Raw genomic sequence first — 17,889 nt, forward strand, 5'->3', positions numbered from 1 at the left:
TCCGTCAGTCACACATACACACACATACTGCTCCCTCATTGCTGTACACCGCATCAATATCGCCGCCGCTTTCTTCGTATCCTTATTTTCCCCGACACTACGCGACACCAATATGGAGCTACTCCATACAAACTAGGAGATTTCTCCATACCATAGCAGTCATAGTGGCAAGACCATGACCCATCTTCCACCTTCCGCCCCCTCCCCTTCTCCTCTGGCCGGTCCATTCCTGATCGACAACCCCAAGAATCAAGCCCGCCCAGAGCAAGACAGACACTCAGTCTTACTCTACGCAGATAGTGCACGCCCTCATGATCTTCACCGGCATCATGAAAACGAGACCCGACCCGAGACTACCTGACTAGTCTGCTTGAGAAGGAATAACATACTCAAACTATACTAATATACTATAGCTTAAACCGCACCGGGTAAGACGAGAGCCGTGTTAAGGACGGCCGATTATTTTCTCTTTCGTAATGAAGACCTACTATCTATCTATCCCATGAATTGTCATCGATTATTCAGCTATCAGTTTCACACGGCAGAGTCAGGGAGAATTAAAAACAGGAGAAAAATAAGGGAGAGAGAGAGAGAGAGACCAGAATAAAAAGATGGACCAAAGACAAAACCAACTAACCATCTGGGTCCCTCCTCCGAACACCGAAAATCCATCAAGCTAGACTAACGGCACAGAAAGGAAAATGGCCAGGCCGGCCCCATAACCCTGACTAGAACATTAACTAACTAACAAAACTAGGTAGACTCCGTAAACGTCGACGGTATGGATAGAGTATGCTTCCAGAAGACACGTAGAACACTCCCTTAAGTGGGGAAGAGTTGGCTGGATCATGGTTCACCGACGGAGTTTTATTCTGTGTTTGGAGATGTGGATTCCTTGTTCGTGACGGGGGGGAAAGGAAGAATGTGAGGGAATATTCTATTAGCAATAAGTTGCTGTGTAAGTGTGTATATTGAGGTGCCACATTTCTTTCATTTCCTTTTTCTTTGTCCCTTTGAGTGAAGCAGTACGCGGTGGATGTGTACTGGGTACCTTGTGGGAGGTACAGTTATTGTATTATGGTAAGTAAGCCATCGTAGGCAAACAGTAGGAGATTAGTTTAGTAGTGGTAGCCTGATCGCCTGAATTGTAGGCGATGTGGAAGGGAGGGGGATGGGGCAATGTACACGCCACGATGCATGGAGAGCAGCCGAGGCTGTGTTTTACACATAGACCTCGTATCTGATCCAAGAGAGTTGATCTATCACATCGGATGCGATCATTCATTGCGAGCAAACAAACACTCGGAATTCTGAGAGTTGAGTAAAGTACGTACCTGGCTGGCAGCCAGACCAAACAAACACAGCCTTGGCATGTTTGTTCCCCCGACATCCGCATCCGCAATATCGCAACTTCGGCTTCAATTCTGCCAGACCAGCGCTGCAGCTAGTTCAGCTATATTATCTCTGCCATTGACGATGCGCGTCGCATCTAATCACTTCCTCTAGGTACGTACCACCGATCCCAATCTATATCTACCAAACTCCAACTAACACCGTCCACCCAGTCCATCCTTCCTCACCCCAAACCACAAACCTCCAATCCAACCCAATCTACACATACAAACAAAACACCAAATACACCCCCCCAAAATGCTCCGCCCAACCTCAACCTCAACCACCACCACCCTCCTCCGCACCCTCCGCACCCTCACAACCATCACCACAAAACGACACCACTCCTCCGTCTCCGCCAATGAACTCTCTCACTTCTCCTCCCTCGCCACATCCTGGTGGGATCCCCAAGGGCCCTCGCGCGTCCTCCACCTCATGAACCCCGTTCGCCACGACTTCATCGCCTCATGCCTGGCCGAATCGACCCCGATAAGCAGCACGACGCCGTCCTCGCCCATGGACGCCTCCAACACCCACAACAAGAACAACCTCCGGTACCTCGACATCGGCTGCGGAGGGGGCATCTTCGCGGAGTCATTAGCGCGCACGATCCCAGCCTCATCCTCATCCTCAGAAGGAACTCTGAGCCGCACGCGCGCCGCCTCAATAACAGCGCTGGACCCCAGCCCCACGCTGATAAAGATCGCGCGGGACCACGCGCGCCTCGACCCCTCCGTGCAGGCGCATCTGGATAGTGGGCGGTTCAAGTATGTGAATGCGTCGTTGGAGGAGTTTATTCCTACTCTACAGACAGAAGAGAGAAGATTCGATATCGTGACCCTCTTCGAAGTGCTCGAACATATCGATAATATCCCCGGGTCTATCACTCCGCAGAGCTTCCTGTCGAACTGTTTGTCGATGGTGAAGCCCGGTGGATGGCTGATCGGGTCTACGATTGCGAGGACGTTCCCGTCGTGGTTGGTTAATCAGGTTGTTGCGGAGGCGCCGTGGCCGATTGGGGTGGTGCCGAAGGGGACGCATGAGTGGAAGAAGTTTGTGAATCCGGGGGAGTTGGAGGGGTGGGTGCAGGAGGGGTTGATGAGGGGGTTGGATGGGAGGGCTGCTCGGGGCGGGAGTGAGGCGTTGGAGGGGGCGAAATGGAGGTGTGAGGGGGTGGTGTATTTCCCGGGGTTGGGGTGGAAGTTGGTCAAGGGGTCGGAGAGTTGGGGGAATTATTTCTGGGCTGTGAGGAAGGGATTGTAATTGGGGAGGTTATGGGTTGTATGTATATTATTAGATGGATGGGTGATGTATGATATGTATCTATAGATGCAGTGGTTTGATTACTGTCATAGCATTAGATAGGTGTTTCATTGCATTAGGCTTATTTTCTTGCATTGATGCTGGTCCGCAATCATAGTGATATAGTGATGTATGATGTAGTGATATAAGTGGACTGTTTTAGAAGTACACCTCCCTGCATAGCGGTATGGTTGATCAATCGACTCGAACCGGCGAGCCTACTCGTAAAGATGAAAGTCTCCCTTCGGATTACTTCTTCCTCCCCTTCCCCTTCTTCTTCGGCTTCTCCGGTTCAGGCACACTGACCGTCCCCTGCACCACATCATCGCCCTGATTCTGCAGTCGCGCCGACCCGCTAATAAAGAACGTGAGATCCCGGTTCTGTTCCGTCAAGTCTGCATTCGCAAGTTTCAGACTCTCCACCTCGGACTTCAAAAGCTCAACCCGTTCTATCAGATTCTCATTCATCGTCTTCTCTTCCCGCCACTCCTTCTCCATCTTGCGCGTCATGGTCTCGAACTTCTCCGCGCGCTTTTCGGCCCGCGCCTTATCGCGCTCCAGTCCGGGGATGATCTCGCTAGTCAGGGTGTCATATTGCGCCTGTAGACTCTTCAAGCTGGCGGTGGCTTTCTCGACTGCGTCCTGCGCGGAAGAGGCGGCAGCACTGGCCTGAGACGCTTTGTCCACGGCGCGCTCAACTACCTCTTCGAAATAGGCCCGCTGGCTTTCAAGTTGGCTAGTAAGTAAGTGAGTATATTCCACGCTCATGTTTTCTAGCTTCTCCCGCGGAACGGCGTCCGTCCAGTCTGGAGGGTCAAGCGCACTGTTGTCGGCTGCTGGGAGTTCCACGAGCTTGCCGTCGGTTTTGCTTTGGATGATGCGGTGCACGTAGGCATCGCCGACGTAGTCCCAGACGCGCTGCGTAGAGAGATCCATAGCAAAGGCATGCGCCGTTTCCTTGTAATGCGCAAATGCATGTGCCCCATCATAGCGTCCACAGCCGACGTTTCCGCAGATAAGGCATATCCAGAGGTTAATGTCCGAGTGGCACACGCTGCACTCGGCTGGTTCATCATCATATAATGCGGCTTGGCTGTTTCGCCGGATGTCGTCTTGTGTGTATCGACATACCGGGCAGCCACTTCCTTTCCACTTCTGTAAACACGTGCAGTGAAAGACGTGCTGGCATATGATGGTCAGCAAGCCGGTGGTCTCATCCATGCGCTCTAGACACACTGGGCATGTTGGCAGTTCAATAAGCGCAGGGGTAGGAGGCGCCAGTGGCCTGGTAGAGAGGGTAGCGGAAGGTATGGAGCTTGACTGCGTAGTTGAAATGGGTGTTGTCCGCACAGGGCTCGTCGCAGCGTGTGGAGAGAGAAGGCCAGTCTGTGATCCAGTAGACAGCGCGCCCGGCTCAACGGCTTGTATCTCGACGGTTTTCACGAAGACGACATGACACGTTTCGGGCTGAAGCAAGGGCGCGTTAGCATCGCAGCTGTGGATCTGCACCAAGCAATGCATGATGCACTTACCTCCATGCTGTTAAACACCTTTCCATTCCAGTCTTTCTGCCACTCCTTGGCCTTCTTTCCGTTGCGGAACTTCATCAAAACCATATACCGGTTCGCTCGAGCGGTCTTGATCATGCGAAAATGATTGACATCGTTCATAGTCGATTCGCCCACGAACCCCAAAAAGTCGGACGGCGACATATAGGAAGGCACGGCTAGGATGCATAGCGTTGTGCAATCCTCATCGGGCATATGCTCTTCTGCGCGCGGGGGCCTACTGCTGCCGGCCACTTCATCGTACGGTGTCCTCGCCGCAGCTGCCGAACCTTTCAAGTACGAGGGGTAGTCCTCTTCTGTCAAGAACGGCGTCTCCCCAGCATCTCGGTAAAGATGCACGATTCCCCAAACACTCTCCGACGTACTCTGGTCTAGCGGTATGTATTTGCCTTTCGTGCGTAGTCCTCCCAAGATATCCGTGCCGATCCCGGTCGCGATGGGATTCTCCTTTGCATTCTTCCAGCCCGTCCGCTTCGCAGCAGTTGTGTCCTGCTCCGATGGAATCATGTCAATGCACTCGATGGATACTTTATCAAGCCTGAGGTCGCGCTCGAAGTCGGATGCGCTTGTCGGCGAAGTCGTGTAGAGGTGAGGGGTACGGAGGTCTGCAACGCTGGTTGTAGAGTCTGAGCCGTGGGTTTCGGCGAAAGTGTTGGGTGAGGGGCGTGGGTGTTTCCCATGCGCTTGATGACGAGAAGATCGATGTGCCCACGGTGAGTGCCGGCGCTTCTGGAACGGGAGTAGAGATTCGCATGCGGAGTCGAAAGATAGCGACGTCGAGTGCTTGTCCACGCCTGGGTATGTGCCTTGGAGGTCAGAGTGCGGGCGAGCAAATAATTCGATCGCAATGTGGTAAAAGTAGGAGGGCATCACGACTGATGCTCACATCTCCAGCGTGCTACAGGCCTGCAACTGCTCTCCTGGGTCAGCTTCATGAATGGAAGCTACTTTCCTGTCCCACGCCGCCTTGGGACGGTATCAGTCACGTGCCGAGATACGGGTGGCGAAGACGGTGACTCACGCTCGATGTCTGTTACTTGTTCGATAATTTACAGGTAGATGAAGTTGAAGCTATTCAGTTCCTATTTGATATCGTCTCATGTTGTTATGTAAGGTGGTTGATAGCTACTTGAACTGCACGTTGACGGCGTCTCTGAAAGCGTGTAACGGTCTACCTCAAGTTCCTACTAAATCTACAAAAAAAGCGGTAGATATCAGGTGGAATATGATTATTGAATTGATTCCTAGGTAAAAGAATGACGCAAGGCACCATGGAAGATGGTGACCCTAAGGTATGCCCAATTTATCCGTATCATAAAAACCGATGAAAACAACCGTCCCAACGCCATGCAGGCCACTCAACCGTAGATGAGCCGTGCTAAAGAAGAAAGATCAAAATAAGGCATTAGTTTCCGCCACGGAGACGGAGCACCAGGTGCAGAGTGCTCTCCTTCTGGATGTTGTAATCGGAGAGCGTACGTCCATCTTCCAACTGCTTACCAGCGAAGATGAGACGCTGCTGGTCCGGGGGAATGCCCTCCTTATCTTGAATCTTAGTCTTGACGTTATCAATGGTATCCGAGCTCTCCACCTCCAGCGTAATCGTCTTGCCGGTAAGAGTCTTCACGAAGATCTGCATACCACCACGGAGACGAAGGACAAGGTGAAGAGTGGATTCTTTCTGGATGTTGTAGTCGGACAAGGTACGGCCATCCTCCAACTGCTTACCAGCGAAGATGAGACGCTGCTGGTCCGGGGGGATGCCTTCCTTGTCTTGAATCTTGGTCTTAACGTTATCAATTGTGTCGGAAGATTCAACTTCCAATGTGATCGTCTTTCCCGTGAGAGTCTTGACGAAGATCTGCATACCACCACGCAGACGAAGGACGAGGTGAAGGGTGGATTCCTTTTGAATGTTGTAGTCAGACAGGGTACGGCCATCCTCCAGCTGCTTTCCAGCGAAGATCAGACGCTGCTGGTCCGGGGGAATGCCCTCCTTGTCCTGAATCTTGGTCTTCACATTGTCGATGGTGTCAGAAGACTCCACCTCAAGGGTGATGGTCTTTCCGGTCAGGGTCTTGACGACTAATATGAGGTCAGTATATGGTCCAAGTGAAGGTGGCCAACAGGGTGGCAAATAGAGTTCAGGACAACTTACAAATCTGCATACCACCACGCAGGCGGAGGACAAGATGGAGAGTAGACTCCTTCTGGATGTTGTAGTCACTAAGCGTGCGGCCATCCTCCAGCTGCTTTCCCGCGAAGATCAGACGCTGCTGGTCGGGAGGGATGCCCTCCTTATCCTGGATCTTGGTCTTGACGTTGTCGATGGTATCGCTGGACTCGACCTCGAGGGTGATGGTCTTGCCGGTTACTAGATGGAAACAAACAGTCAGATGATGGATTCCTGATGCTAAGCTTGAGAAATGGTTAGGGATACTCACGGGTCTTAACGAAGATCTGCATGTTGTAGAAGCGCAGTTAACGGTGTATGTATCTAGGTGGAGTGTTGTGGGGAGGATCGCAGATGGCGATGCGCGGAAGGTGAGTGGTAGGATGAGAGGTATGAGGGATGAAGGAGGGTTGGTAGTGAGAGGAAGGAAGAGAAGGCTTAAGTAGTCAGGAGAGGAGGTGAATGAGGGGAGGCGGCGGAGGCGAAGCGCCTTAGTCAGAGGTCGGTCAGTGAGATAACGTGATGCAAGGGAATGGCTTAGAGGTTAAGTCGCAATAAAGGGAAAAGAGCAGCAGGGACCTTAGCCCGAGCGGTGTTAGCCTGTCAGACGAAGTACCTTTCGAGCGACGCTTCTGGCACCTCCTGGGGGATTCCCTTGCCATCCGGCTATTGCACCGGAATCCGCTTGGTCTGCGTCATTTGGTTCTCCAATACGCTTCGTTGCTGAAGCGCTTGGGGGAGAATCTACTAGAAAGGTTCTGGTTGGGTTGACTCAGGCTCCCACGGCAGCCACCTATTATTGGGTTTTCACTACGGAATGGTTGCTGAAAGGAAGAGTGGTAACGCATACGAAAATTTTGTCCTGCAAACTTAGACGACGGGGCAAAGCCTGATCCCATGTGGTAGGCACTCCTGATGCCCTGGAGTGAGACGAAGCCAGTTGCCGGGGCCTGATATCAGTCCGGGGGAGTGTCTACGAGCGGCCAGGACGACTCCGTCCGTACCCGCCACTGACGCCACCAGTCGGTATCTCAGCCCGACCCAATCCAGACCGCAGCCGTGTTCCTGAAATAGAACCCGTTGACACTCCCGGTGAAAATACTCGTTGCTACTCTGAAGAATTGCTCATTATTGTTGGTATCCTCTCACCAGGCAAACTGGTGGTGATCAGGGAGTAATGCGACAACTGGCCTTGCGGCGGCAGCAACGGCGATGACGTGTGAGTTGGGGGCATCCCTTATCGGAAGATGGGGGAAGGGGATCCTCTCCAGCTGTTATCTCGACGGCGCGGCCTCGGGAAGTGGCCTTAGGCCATCGCTAGCGGCTGGAGATGGGTCAGGTGATCGTCGCATCCGGAATGCCCCGCTTTTGGCCGGGCACCACTGAATCGTATCCATGACTGCATGCATTCCAGAGTCATATACCAGCTCATCGTTTGCATCATCACTATTTACTATTTACTCACCAGTCATGTATCAATTATCTCTCTTGATAACTGCCTGTCTCTTGGCTGCGTCACCTGCCGTGGTTGAATGTGCGTATGTGCCATACAGGCTATTGCATTGGGCGGCTATAAGAAAGTTTCCCTAAATACGAACTAGTGTTTCTTCTGTTTTGAAGGCATGATAACCCAACGAGACTACCACTATCGCGTCCAACTCTCTGGGTCGTAGGACGGAATGACCTTCCACTTATGGTTACGTCGGTTCGGAACTTTCTTCTGCTTGAAGAGGGTGACTCTAGATAAACAAAGAAAGGTGGTACCATTCTCAATTCCCGTTGAGTGATCCGCTCTCAATCAAGCCAGTCATGAACTACGGCTGCCGGCAAGGCGCACGCGGGCAAGCTGCTGTCGGTGTGATTACCGTCCCCACCCAACAGCTAGGCATAATGGGCTTGTTGTGGCCTTAACCCATACACGTTGTAGACTTAAAGAGTTGACCAACAAGGTAGCCAAGATGATAAATATTGGGGGGCTGTAGCAACAGAGATCCTGAGTTCAATATGCTGTTCAATCAGCACGGTGGTGACACGAATCAGACATATACACAGCAATTGCACACTAGACTTGGTGCGACAGTGGGGACTCTCGCATCCACCCTGAAGAATCACCTCTATCCAGACTTCACCGAAGATGCCTGACAGACGTCAAAGCCTTCATTCAAGCACTCATTCATGTCAATGGGGATGGGTAGGAGAGTACGTATCTGAAGCAAAAAACCGAACCGTCATAGGAGACCGGCGCTCTACCATTGAGCCAATAGACCAATGGAAACGATCTACATGGGACTCGAACCCACAACCTCCGGTTTTCCAAACTCATCCAATGAGCCAACGGACCGATTTAGCCGGGAGCTTCAAAATAATGTCTTATGGACAGTAGCTTGCCCTTCTCCGAAGAATGGCAGCTGCCAGCTGATGAGTGGGTCTTACCGACAGATGCCCGGTGCTTTGTTTACATTTCCGATGCGGTATGGGTGAGTAGACTGTGAGAGCATTCCTCACACTTAAGTTTGCTTACTATAGAGACATACATGCGCTGTGAATGTATCCTTTGCATCACTGTTGCTCATGTTGCTCAGTGAAAGCGGACATCCAGCATCACTGCAAGGAGTAGCTTAGTGCTCAGCCGCAGGCTGAAGATAGATCAATAGTAGCGGAACTCACTCACATCACCCTCCATCTTTCACTCATCATTATTTGAATTCTTGTCCAACCCTCTGTTTCGACTGCTCTCGTTGCACCCTCTGATAAGGTTGCAAATAAGGTGCTTATTGTTTCCTGGCTGGGTTCAGTCGAGTAATTACTTCGTGCAATAGTGGTTCTTGGTCCCTGCCCCTCCACCGCTAGAGACAACATAAGTCTTCTGGTCTCATCTTTGTTCGACACACCACAATAAGCCGAGAATATTTCCGTCCAAGCAGCATCATTGCTTTCCAGTCACCCCTCTACTACCCACAATGTACGACTGTGAAACCTGCCCTCGCTACTTCAACAGCTGGTATGCCTGTCGCCAGCACATGAACGACACGGGCCATTGGGGCGTGCGGTACGAATGTGAAACCTGCGATGACCAGTTTTTGACTCAATGGGAAGTGAAGGAACATATGGATGACTACAGACACCACGCACCCAAGATTCCTTGCGAGACATGCGGGAGGAAGTTCTACAATCAAACGTCAGCGGATCAGCACATGAATGCAATGGACCATTGGGCTCCAACATGGCCATGTGAGACTTGCACGCAGATGTTCCATACGGAAGGTGCTGCAGAACAGCATATGCAGGCCAAATCCCATTACAAGAACTACTGCCACCCCTGTAACCGGCGTTTCGATACCGAGAATAACCTCAAGATGGTAAGGCCTTCTATTTCCTCAAACATCGTGAATAAACTCAGATTTCGCTTGTAGCACTTGAGTTCGAAGATTCACCGCGGTCAAGACATCTTCTGTCCTTTTTGCAACGCTGCTTTTACTACGGCCACTGGCGTCGCTCACCACCTTGAAACCGGCTCCTGCAAACGTGCTACAGGCCTCAATCGCGAGACTATCTACAAATTCGTTCGCAGCCGTGACACCCAAGGCGTCATTACAAGGAAGCTGCTTGAATGGAATGAGGATGACAACATTCAATACAAGGCTAATTCCCGTGCATACAACGGCGCCTACTGGGAGTGCTACTTGTGTCATCGGGAATTCAACAGCTTGACCGCACTTAATCAACATCTCAATTCGCCCGTGCACAAGCAGAAGCTATATCATTGTCCGAACGCGAAGTGTAGGAAGCAGTTTGTTACTATAGCTGCTCTGTTTAATCACCTGGAAAGCGAATCTTGCGCCTTTATGCGATTCGAGAAGGTACAGCGGCAGGTTCAGAATGTGTTCCGTGACCAGAGAGCTATTGCATTCTGAAAAAGCACAACACGATACTGCCACTCAGAAAGCTCGTCGCTGGATTCAAATCTGATGTCTGCTCGTACGGGCCTGAAATGTAAGTGTCGGTATTCCACAGGCTGATTTCGGACGCTGTCATGAGCCAGCTACCAGGGCATATGGCGCAATCTCGCTACAAGACTGCTTCATTGAGGCCACTGTCTGACGTCTATCTATCTCTGTGTATTGAATCTGTTCTGATATTCTATTCCTCACCGCTGGCGGCTAATAAGGTCTCATTTCAAAAAATTCGCCCGAGCATTATTATCCTAAATTGCAACAATACTCTGATCAATACTTTGTGATATATTCATGATGTAATGCTTGTTGCTTTGATTCCTTTTGTTTTCCAGTTAGTAATTAGTACCTCAGAATGAAAGAACGTGTTTACAACTAGGTCTGTTCGCTTCCAGTAGACAACGGCCACGGATGTTCTCAAGCAGTGTCATACACTTGAGTAGGTCAGCAGACAGCAAATCCAATACCATAATGCACTTCAATACTAGCACCACCATCGTTAAGCAGTAAAAAAGGGAAAAATAAACACAGGGACAGTCGAAAAGTTCAAATACACAAAGCCATCTCACATACTATGTGACTTGCCACTCAGGCACTACTGTACATTGTAAGGCAAGGGAACCTCACCAGTCCCAACAAAAGGAGTATGGAAGAGAGGTAGAACATTGGTTATCTGTCGTAAGAACCCCTCTCATTAGTTCCACCCTATTCCCTGGGGCATACTAAATACCACCACCTGATGCATTCAAGCCAGTAGGTATCCAAATTTTCAACACTGACATCTTTAGCAAACAAACGAATAACCACATCTTCGCAAAACAGAATATTCCACTGATATAACCCCAGTACGCACTTCCTCAGTAGTAATAAGCAAGCATATGAGTACTTCTACTAGATAAGGATAAATTTCCCCAACGGTCAACTAAACCTTACATACTACATAGAAATCATACTGAACTCTATAATAAAAGTTAACGTCAACTAATCAACATGTAGTACTATATAAGACATACAATCGCAAGAAATGTAACGGTGATGACGATGACTGGTCCCGAAAGTGGTTGGTGAGAAGTACTAGTAGTATCGATCTGGAATTATTGCGTGGGATTATTTAGCAGCATCATAATTTTCTGATGTAGATGACAAATAGCAATGTAGAGGGTTCTATATACTGATTGATAGCCAATGATTGTGTAGATAGTAGTAAAACAAAATAGTTTTCAAGTAATTGATTCTGACTTGGTGGTTGATTATACTTGCGGTATGTAGGGATAAGTCAACGGGTACCTGGATGTAGGAATAGCGTGTCATCATAACATGCTAGAAAAGTTCATGGGACTTGTGCAATGAAATGGCATACAAGAAGTAGTCAAAGTATGGATCTGTGGTAGATCGAAGATCATCATGAGGGTCGAACTGGTCTTGGTCGTAAGGGTTATTTCCCAGGACGGTTACTTTCTATCTAGTACATAGTATTGCATGGCGGCTTGCTTCTTCCAAGAAGAGGAAGAGGAGGATAATATGTGAGAACATTGTTTCATTGTTGAAGTAGTAGAAACCCTTCTAGACTTTAGCTCTGATCTATCGGGCTCATTCTTAATGCGAAGAATACTGTTTGTCAGTGTCTCGGGTCATGAATATAATCTATTGACATTACGTTCAAATGGATTTTTTCATTGATAATTTCTAGCTAGTAGTGGTTAGGCTACTAGTATATCAAAGATGAGATGCGAAATTCATCCATCGGTATATCTACTTATGCGGCTGCTGTGTCATAGCAAGCACCAGCAGGGATATACACACTACTTAATGATAACAAGATCTAAGCGATTTAATACCCTACATGGTCAGAACTGATAGAGAAGATTTCAATAAGAAGATCCCAGTGTACATACACAACTCTCTGTTTATAAAAGTTATTCCATGTTATGAGCACGTTAGTACTAGTAATTAGCATCATCTCATCACTATCACCGCCGCTATATAATCCTTGATTATCATCGGGATTTACTTCTCTCGGGCTTTGACAGTGGATATCAAGCATTTCAATACCACCACCATCCAATTGGCCGTCACATATAGCTCCAGCACTTATAGTTCGAATCAAGGCACACAGTACATTTGACGAGGCTACTTACGCAAGCCAAGCGCCGCACAGGCTGCATTTCATCTCCAACCAAGCCTTAACCGGCAGATAATAGGATCAAAAACCACGTAGGTAGATTCGCCACGGCCGCCCGCCGTTAGGCGAGGTAGATCTGAGACGCAGGTCGAATGAAACAAGATCAACGTTGTGGCTATTTACTTAGTTTTCTTAGATGCAGCAGTCCCGAGATGTTCTATCTAACTAGTAGATATCTGGTTTAGTTTGCCCGGAGAAACTTTCCAGCGAATGGTAGTGGGTGTTGGTGTGGGATTTTCCGTTTAGTATGGTCTTTACTTTGACGGGTAGGTAAGGGAGGTATAGTAAGTACTCTGGGCTCATAAGTTGTGGAATTTGTGCTCAGGTGACTTTCTGAGGTTTTGGATGTTTGTCAGGTGTCAAAGTAAGGATTGAGATCAGACCATAAGCGCAACCGTAGATGCCCATAGATTGGGGTGGCATCGAGACGTGGTATACCACCACCACAAACGCTACTACTACTTAGTAGTAGTCGGTGAAGTATAATACTAGTATAGTGATTGGTCGAGGTTATACCTACCTAGTTCGGGTCACAATATATTGTCACCTAGTCCATATGGGCTGGTGGCTGATAAGTGGATGGCTCTAGCCTTCCCCTTGCCCGATGAGGACTTTGTACGGAGTACTGTCAGACTAAAGTAGGACACTACTGTGGCAGGTACTCCATGCGGGCTGCAGTGGAGGGAGGGGTCCCAATCGAGGACAGGCTGAACGGAAGGATGATGGGACAACAAATTTCTCCCCTCCTGCAGGCTGATGTCATGGCTCGCGCGACAACCCCCCGGCTAGTGCATGCTGTATGATGGGATGTATACTGATCACACGCGGGTGAGATTCCATCTGATTTGAAAGAGGGCAGATGATGAACTGTATGTCTGATGTTAAGGATTCAGCTGAAGTGGAAGCAAATTGCTGGTATCTGCGCCAAGTGATGCTGTGATGAGGGGTCAAGGTATTATTTATCAATCTTGAAAAATGGCTTTAATGCCTGATACAAAATTCATGACCACAAGTGAAGATGATGAGCGAGACGGACGACCGGCCCACTCCGAGAAGGATTCCTTCGAGAAGCAACGTCGGGTTTTCACACACGGTACATCGTACAAGGGTAGTCGGGAGCATGATAGGCTGCTCAGATTGGAGCCCCAGAAGTTCCTAATTGAGGTGGCAGTGGATCGACCAGCGGGAGGCAGACGGCGAGAATTGCCCGGAACATGGATAGGCGTTGAGACTTGAGAGAGCCTGAGACAGGGGAACAATCGCTTCCCGGGCATGACTCGCCCTATCGATCGCGTGGGTGAGAGTTATTCTACTATACCAAGGGACCCCCTTGTAGTGTCACTCTTGCTGGAGATATCCGCGGCCAGTCCATTTTGGAGATAAGCACCGACGGGGGGAAGAAAGATTAAAACTACTAGTAGATTACAATCGTACAAAAAGTGAGAGTTACACAATGCTGTCCAGTGACAGTGATCAGGAATAAAAAGTAGCAAAATAGGGAAGGAGCGACTTGCGGCCGAAGTGTCTGGAAGGCGGTCCAAGCTTAGTTTGGTTCGCTTGGCAATGACCCCGCCAACGTCAGCGGCGCTTTTGATTGGCAGCAGTTCTGCCCCTCCATGATGTCACTCTCCGGGTATCTCGCTGTCTGATAGGCTCGCCCTTCCCAGCCAGACCCAGAAAGAACCTTTCCTCAACTGTCGGGTTCGTTGAATCCGCCTCGCCTCGCAAAACCAAAGAATGAGAATCTGCGATGACGATGTGTCTGTAATTAGAATATAGAATATAGATCCATTCCCCAGCATGGACTACTTATATAGAATCAACAGAGTTGGCAAGTATTGTCGTTCTCTCGAATTTTGGCCGATTTTACTTTTTTTACTTTTTTTGTTTTCTTTCGGCGATTTGCGAATGTCGAATGCCCAATGGGCCTTCTTCCACTCTCCCTCCGCCGGCACCAATTCCTACGGTACTTATGGATCAGATCTCAAGGGGGTTCTTCTGCTCTACGCTCTCTCCCTTCTCGTCCTAGCTTACAAACACCCCGCAACGGAAAACGGATCACGGATCAAGGCGTTGAAAGGATTTTCTTGTCGCCTCGCTTTTTCTTCTGGTCGCCGATTGCCTATGTTTGGTCTTGCAGGTTGTGTACGTCCGGTACAAGCTAATTTGGTTGACCCCTGAAGGGGCCCAGAACCCTCTCTTTTTCCCGGGAGGTCGTAGCAGGGGAATGAACAGGGTCCAGATTCGGCTCCAACGCGACAAACCTGGTGACTGGGTTTACGGTCGATTTGTCAACCGAATACGCAACGTCTCCGGTGGGATTGGTGGACTGCACCGTGCATGACTGCCTCCAGGCAGAGGACAATCCTCCAAGCACGATCTTACTGTGATGTCGTCCCGTCTCAGCCTACCAGACGCACCATCACCCCTCGTTTGCCATTCCAAGGCACGTCGGCATTCTAGATAATTCTGTCGACCATGAAAGACAAGACGAAGGAATGAGGTGCCATCCACGTGCGGTTTGTGATCGTGATGTGATGATGCCTGTTGACCGTTCAGAGACTGGAGGTGGTGCGGTGGTGGGGATCGACGCCCATGGCCGACTGATAAAAATCGGAGGGCGGACACCCTACGTCAATTGTGGTCCTATGATCTCAGCGTGCATCATTCAGAGTGGAGGTAAGGATTGGCTCCCTTTTTGGCCCGAGAATAGGGCCGTCGGTACAAATCCTTTCGCAAAGGTAAGAGGGGATGTAAGAGGGGTCTGGTTTATCTCGGGACGAGGAGCTCACGACTGGCTGGACTGTTAACAAGCACAGGCATTGCAATGTTCAACAAACCTGGATGAAGGGAAGATGGCATTGTGCATGGGTTTGGTGTTTGCCCGCTTCTTTCTTAACCCTTTTTTCCCTCTGGTCTCGCCTTCCCCACATAGGCCGGGCCAATCAGCGGTCCTCACTTATGTGGGATGTTTGACCTGGATATTTTGAGGCTTTTTCTCCCGGCAAATTCTAGTCTCGAGACGTGGGATCGCGTTCGGCTCCGACTTGGGAAAAGTAGACTTTCCTTTGGATGGTGAAAGCGGAAAAAAAGAGGGGAGAATCCTTTCCCTTCAAGGTGATAGAGATCGCTGTACACTACGCGGTTTAAATAGGAGACAAATTTGTCGAAAGGGATTAACCATCGAAGAACGCGCGACAAGAGAAGATGACGCCAGAGGATCTCGTCATCGGTTGCTTAAAACGCTGCCAGAGTCCCGCTCTCCTTTTTTTCTGTCCCCCTCCCGAAATTTCTCTGTTCACGCGTTTTCTGCTCGTCGGTTGATCATCGTCGTTACTCTGCAATATTGTTTTTCTTCCCCACCACCACGACGGTTTGTAAGCTTTCCGAGACCACTCATTGTTTTTTTTGCAGTCGGTGGCTCCCTTTATTGTTCTTTCCGTTCATTAGGTGCCTCCTTCTGTATGACTGCTGCAGCCCACCGTGCCGGTGTCCAATGAATTGACCGCTCTGGATGAACATCGGATCGGGGCCTGTCAGTTGAGGAAGAAGGGCTGAAGCATCGTTGTTCCCCTCGGTTTGTCTCATCAAGGGCTGGCCCACCGTATTATTCATTCCCGCAATAGCGCCTAAAATCCTAATCATAATTCTAGCCTGAGGGTAACTTGAGTGAAGAGGTCACATCATCAACCTTCACTTTTGGAGGTTACGGGCATGGGACTCCCTTGAGGGTATTGTCGGGACACAACTTACTTTTGACTCCTGATAATACAGTCCGATCAGGCTGTACCTTACCTCTAGTTCGGGTCTTGTTGTGATTCTTTTTGTTTCTTTCCTCCCATCGGTAATCTTCCTCCTCCCTCCTCTCCCTATCTGCTGTCTCTTGTGTCTGTTCTGTTTCTATCGGCTGCCAGCCCAGCCCACTTGCTCCCCTCCTCTTTTTCGTTTCCCCTCCACTTTCTGGTTCCTTTTGACGGCGCGCGCCTAACCAGAAAAAAACTAAGTGCAGCGAAAAAAAAAAAAAAAATCAAAAAAGAAAAAAATAATAATAACGACGAAAGATTTTTCTGAAATAAATAAATTTAATAGGGAAAAAATAGTAAAAGAGAAAAAAAAAAGGCGCGCCAAAAAGGAAAGGAGAGAAGAGGTTCACACACACAGAGTGCAACCAACCATCAGCATCGTCATTTCCTTTTACCTCATCCTCCCTCTCTCTCCTCCTCTCCTCCTCTCTTCCTCTCCTCTTTTTCCCTCCCTCCCACTTTCAAGCTTCGCTTTCCCCCTTCTCATCATCATCTTCTGCTTCATCCTCTTTAATCTTATCCACTTGTCCTAATCGGGAATATTCATCTTTCCCACTTCTGCCTCACCTTAACTCGCCTTATCGTCGGGTTCCCCGTTAATCTAAGTTTAATCTGACCATTGCCACTTCCGCTGTTGCTGCCATACTTCTATTGAATCCATATATACCCAAAGGCAACCTCAGCTTCTTAAAACTGCGGTGGACGGAACTGGTTCCAGGTGGGCAAAACCCCCCTTCTGCTGCTCTGCTTAGCGCCTCCCAGCCCATCATAATAAGTGCTCGGCTGCTCATCCTCCCCCTCGGACAATCACTGCCCCTCCCCCTCGTCCCTCCTGATCCAGACAGCTGTTCCCTTGCTCATCCCAAGGTGGATCCATCCCATCTGGTGGATTGATATCTGTGCTTCCCTTCTACCCGCTGCCTCTCTTTCCACAATCACTTTCTTCTTCTCTCCCCTCCCAGCCTCACTTATTTCCACTCCATACGATACCCCTCCCCATTCCCTGGTGGCAGGAACATCCTTGTTTAAACATTCCCTCAGCCTCACATAGCTAGATTACCTTGTGTGTTGCTCTTGAACTCTTTTTTCTTTCTTCATTCCCCTCATCGACCCCTCTTGACTCAATCTTTTTTCTTTACTCACGAGGCAATCATACCAAAGACGAACTGTTGGCCTCTCCAGTTCTGTGTTCTGTGTGTGTCTGCGTGTTCATCCCCTCCCCTTCCTTTCGTTGTATATCTCCTGTTTTATTCTTTGTCCCTGGGCTGGCTTGCCTGACCCTCGTAATACCCCTATTGCGTAGGGCAACATCATCACGATCGATCCGAGCAGCTGTAACGTCGCCGTTCGATTCGTGTTCCACCGCTGACATGGAATTAGCCTGCAGATTCTTTCCGTGTAATTCTCAGTATTTCCGTGTTTGCTGCTTGCCAGCTTGGGCCCGGAGAACAGCCGGCTAGATTGACCCACAGAGTCCGGACACGCAGCTTGTCAAAAGACCATTGACTCCTGGTGG

General features: G+C 49.5%; 9 protein-coding genes across 9 annotated transcripts; 3 read left to right on the plus strand and 6 right to left on the minus strand.

Annotated features, from left to right (window-relative positions):
- Positions 1-1,075: 1,075 nt before the first annotated feature.
- An04g06480 (hypothetical protein) lies at positions 1,076-1,373 on the minus strand (the record flags this gene model as incomplete). The annotated part of the gene is made up of 2 exons (XM_059747589.1): positions 1,076-1,240; positions 1,335-1,373. The coding sequence occupies 2 exons, from the start codon at positions 1,371-1,373 to the stop codon at positions 1,076-1,078; spliced, it is 204 nt and encodes a 67-aa protein (XP_059603607.1).
- Positions 1,374-1,650: 277 nt separating this feature from the next.
- An04g06490 (uncharacterized protein) lies at positions 1,651-2,655 on the plus strand (the record flags this gene model as incomplete). The annotated part of the gene is made up of 2 exons (XM_059747590.1): positions 1,651-1,985; positions 2,040-2,655. The coding sequence occupies 2 exons, from the start codon at positions 1,651-1,653 to the stop codon at positions 2,653-2,655; spliced, it is 951 nt and encodes a 316-aa protein (XP_059603608.1).
- A 288-nt stretch (positions 2,656-2,943) lies between these two features.
- On the minus strand, positions 2,944-5,132 carry An04g06500 (uncharacterized protein; the record flags this gene model as incomplete). Its single annotated transcript, XM_059747591.1, has 3 exons — positions 2,944-3,979; positions 4,097-4,161; positions 4,227-5,132. The coding sequence occupies 3 exons, from the start codon at positions 5,130-5,132 to the stop codon at positions 2,944-2,946; spliced, it is 2,007 nt and encodes a 668-aa protein (XP_059603609.1).
- A 535-nt stretch (positions 5,133-5,667) lies between these two features.
- Positions 5,668-6,728, minus strand: An04g06510 (uncharacterized protein; the record flags this gene model as incomplete). The annotated part of the gene is made up of 3 exons (XM_001401978.3): positions 5,668-6,347; positions 6,421-6,636; positions 6,707-6,728. The coding sequence occupies 3 exons, from the start codon at positions 6,726-6,728 to the stop codon at positions 5,668-5,670; spliced, it is 918 nt and encodes a 305-aa protein (XP_001402015.1).
- Positions 6,729-7,252: 524 nt separating this feature from the next.
- Positions 7,253-8,577, plus strand: An04g06520 (hypothetical protein; the record flags this gene model as incomplete). Its single annotated transcript, XM_059747593.1, has 7 exons — positions 7,253-7,274; positions 7,396-7,527; positions 7,607-7,774; positions 7,904-7,973; positions 8,056-8,136; positions 8,220-8,333; positions 8,424-8,577. 7 exons carry the CDS (start codon positions 7,253-7,255, stop codon positions 8,575-8,577), a joined length of 741 nt encoding a protein of 246 aa, XP_059603610.1.
- Positions 8,578-9,395: 818 nt separating this feature from the next.
- On the plus strand, positions 9,396-10,523 carry An04g06530 (uncharacterized protein; the record flags this gene model as incomplete). The annotated part of the gene is made up of 4 exons (XM_001401980.3): positions 9,396-9,794; positions 9,849-10,295; positions 10,382-10,428; positions 10,478-10,523. 4 exons carry the CDS (start codon positions 9,396-9,398, stop codon positions 10,521-10,523), a joined length of 939 nt encoding a protein of 312 aa, XP_001402017.3.
- A 1,621-nt stretch (positions 10,524-12,144) lies between these two features.
- Positions 12,145-12,432, minus strand: An04g06540 (hypothetical protein; the record flags this gene model as incomplete). The annotated part of the gene is made up of 2 exons (XM_059747594.1): positions 12,145-12,190; positions 12,284-12,432. The coding sequence occupies 2 exons, from the start codon at positions 12,430-12,432 to the stop codon at positions 12,145-12,147; spliced, it is 195 nt and encodes a 64-aa protein (XP_059603611.1).
- Positions 12,433-15,966: 3,534 nt separating this feature from the next.
- Positions 15,967-16,752, minus strand: An04g06550 (uncharacterized protein; the record flags this gene model as incomplete). Its single annotated transcript, XM_059747595.1, has 3 exons — positions 15,967-16,199; positions 16,324-16,554; positions 16,728-16,752. 3 exons carry the CDS (start codon positions 16,750-16,752, stop codon positions 15,967-15,969), a joined length of 489 nt encoding a protein of 162 aa, XP_059603612.1.
- Positions 16,753-16,834: 82 nt separating this feature from the next.
- An04g06560 (hypothetical protein) lies at positions 16,835-17,745 on the minus strand (the record flags this gene model as incomplete). Its single annotated transcript, XM_059747596.1, has 4 exons — positions 16,835-16,935; positions 17,041-17,128; positions 17,217-17,393; positions 17,530-17,745. The coding sequence occupies 4 exons, from the start codon at positions 17,743-17,745 to the stop codon at positions 16,835-16,837; spliced, it is 582 nt and encodes a 193-aa protein (XP_059603613.1).
- Positions 17,746-17,889: the final 144 nt, after the last annotated feature.

The sequence above is a fragment of the Aspergillus niger genome, assembly GCF_000002855.4.
Source record: "Aspergillus niger supercontig An04".
NCBI lineage: Eukaryota > Fungi > Ascomycota > Eurotiomycetes > Eurotiales > Aspergillaceae > Aspergillus > Aspergillus niger.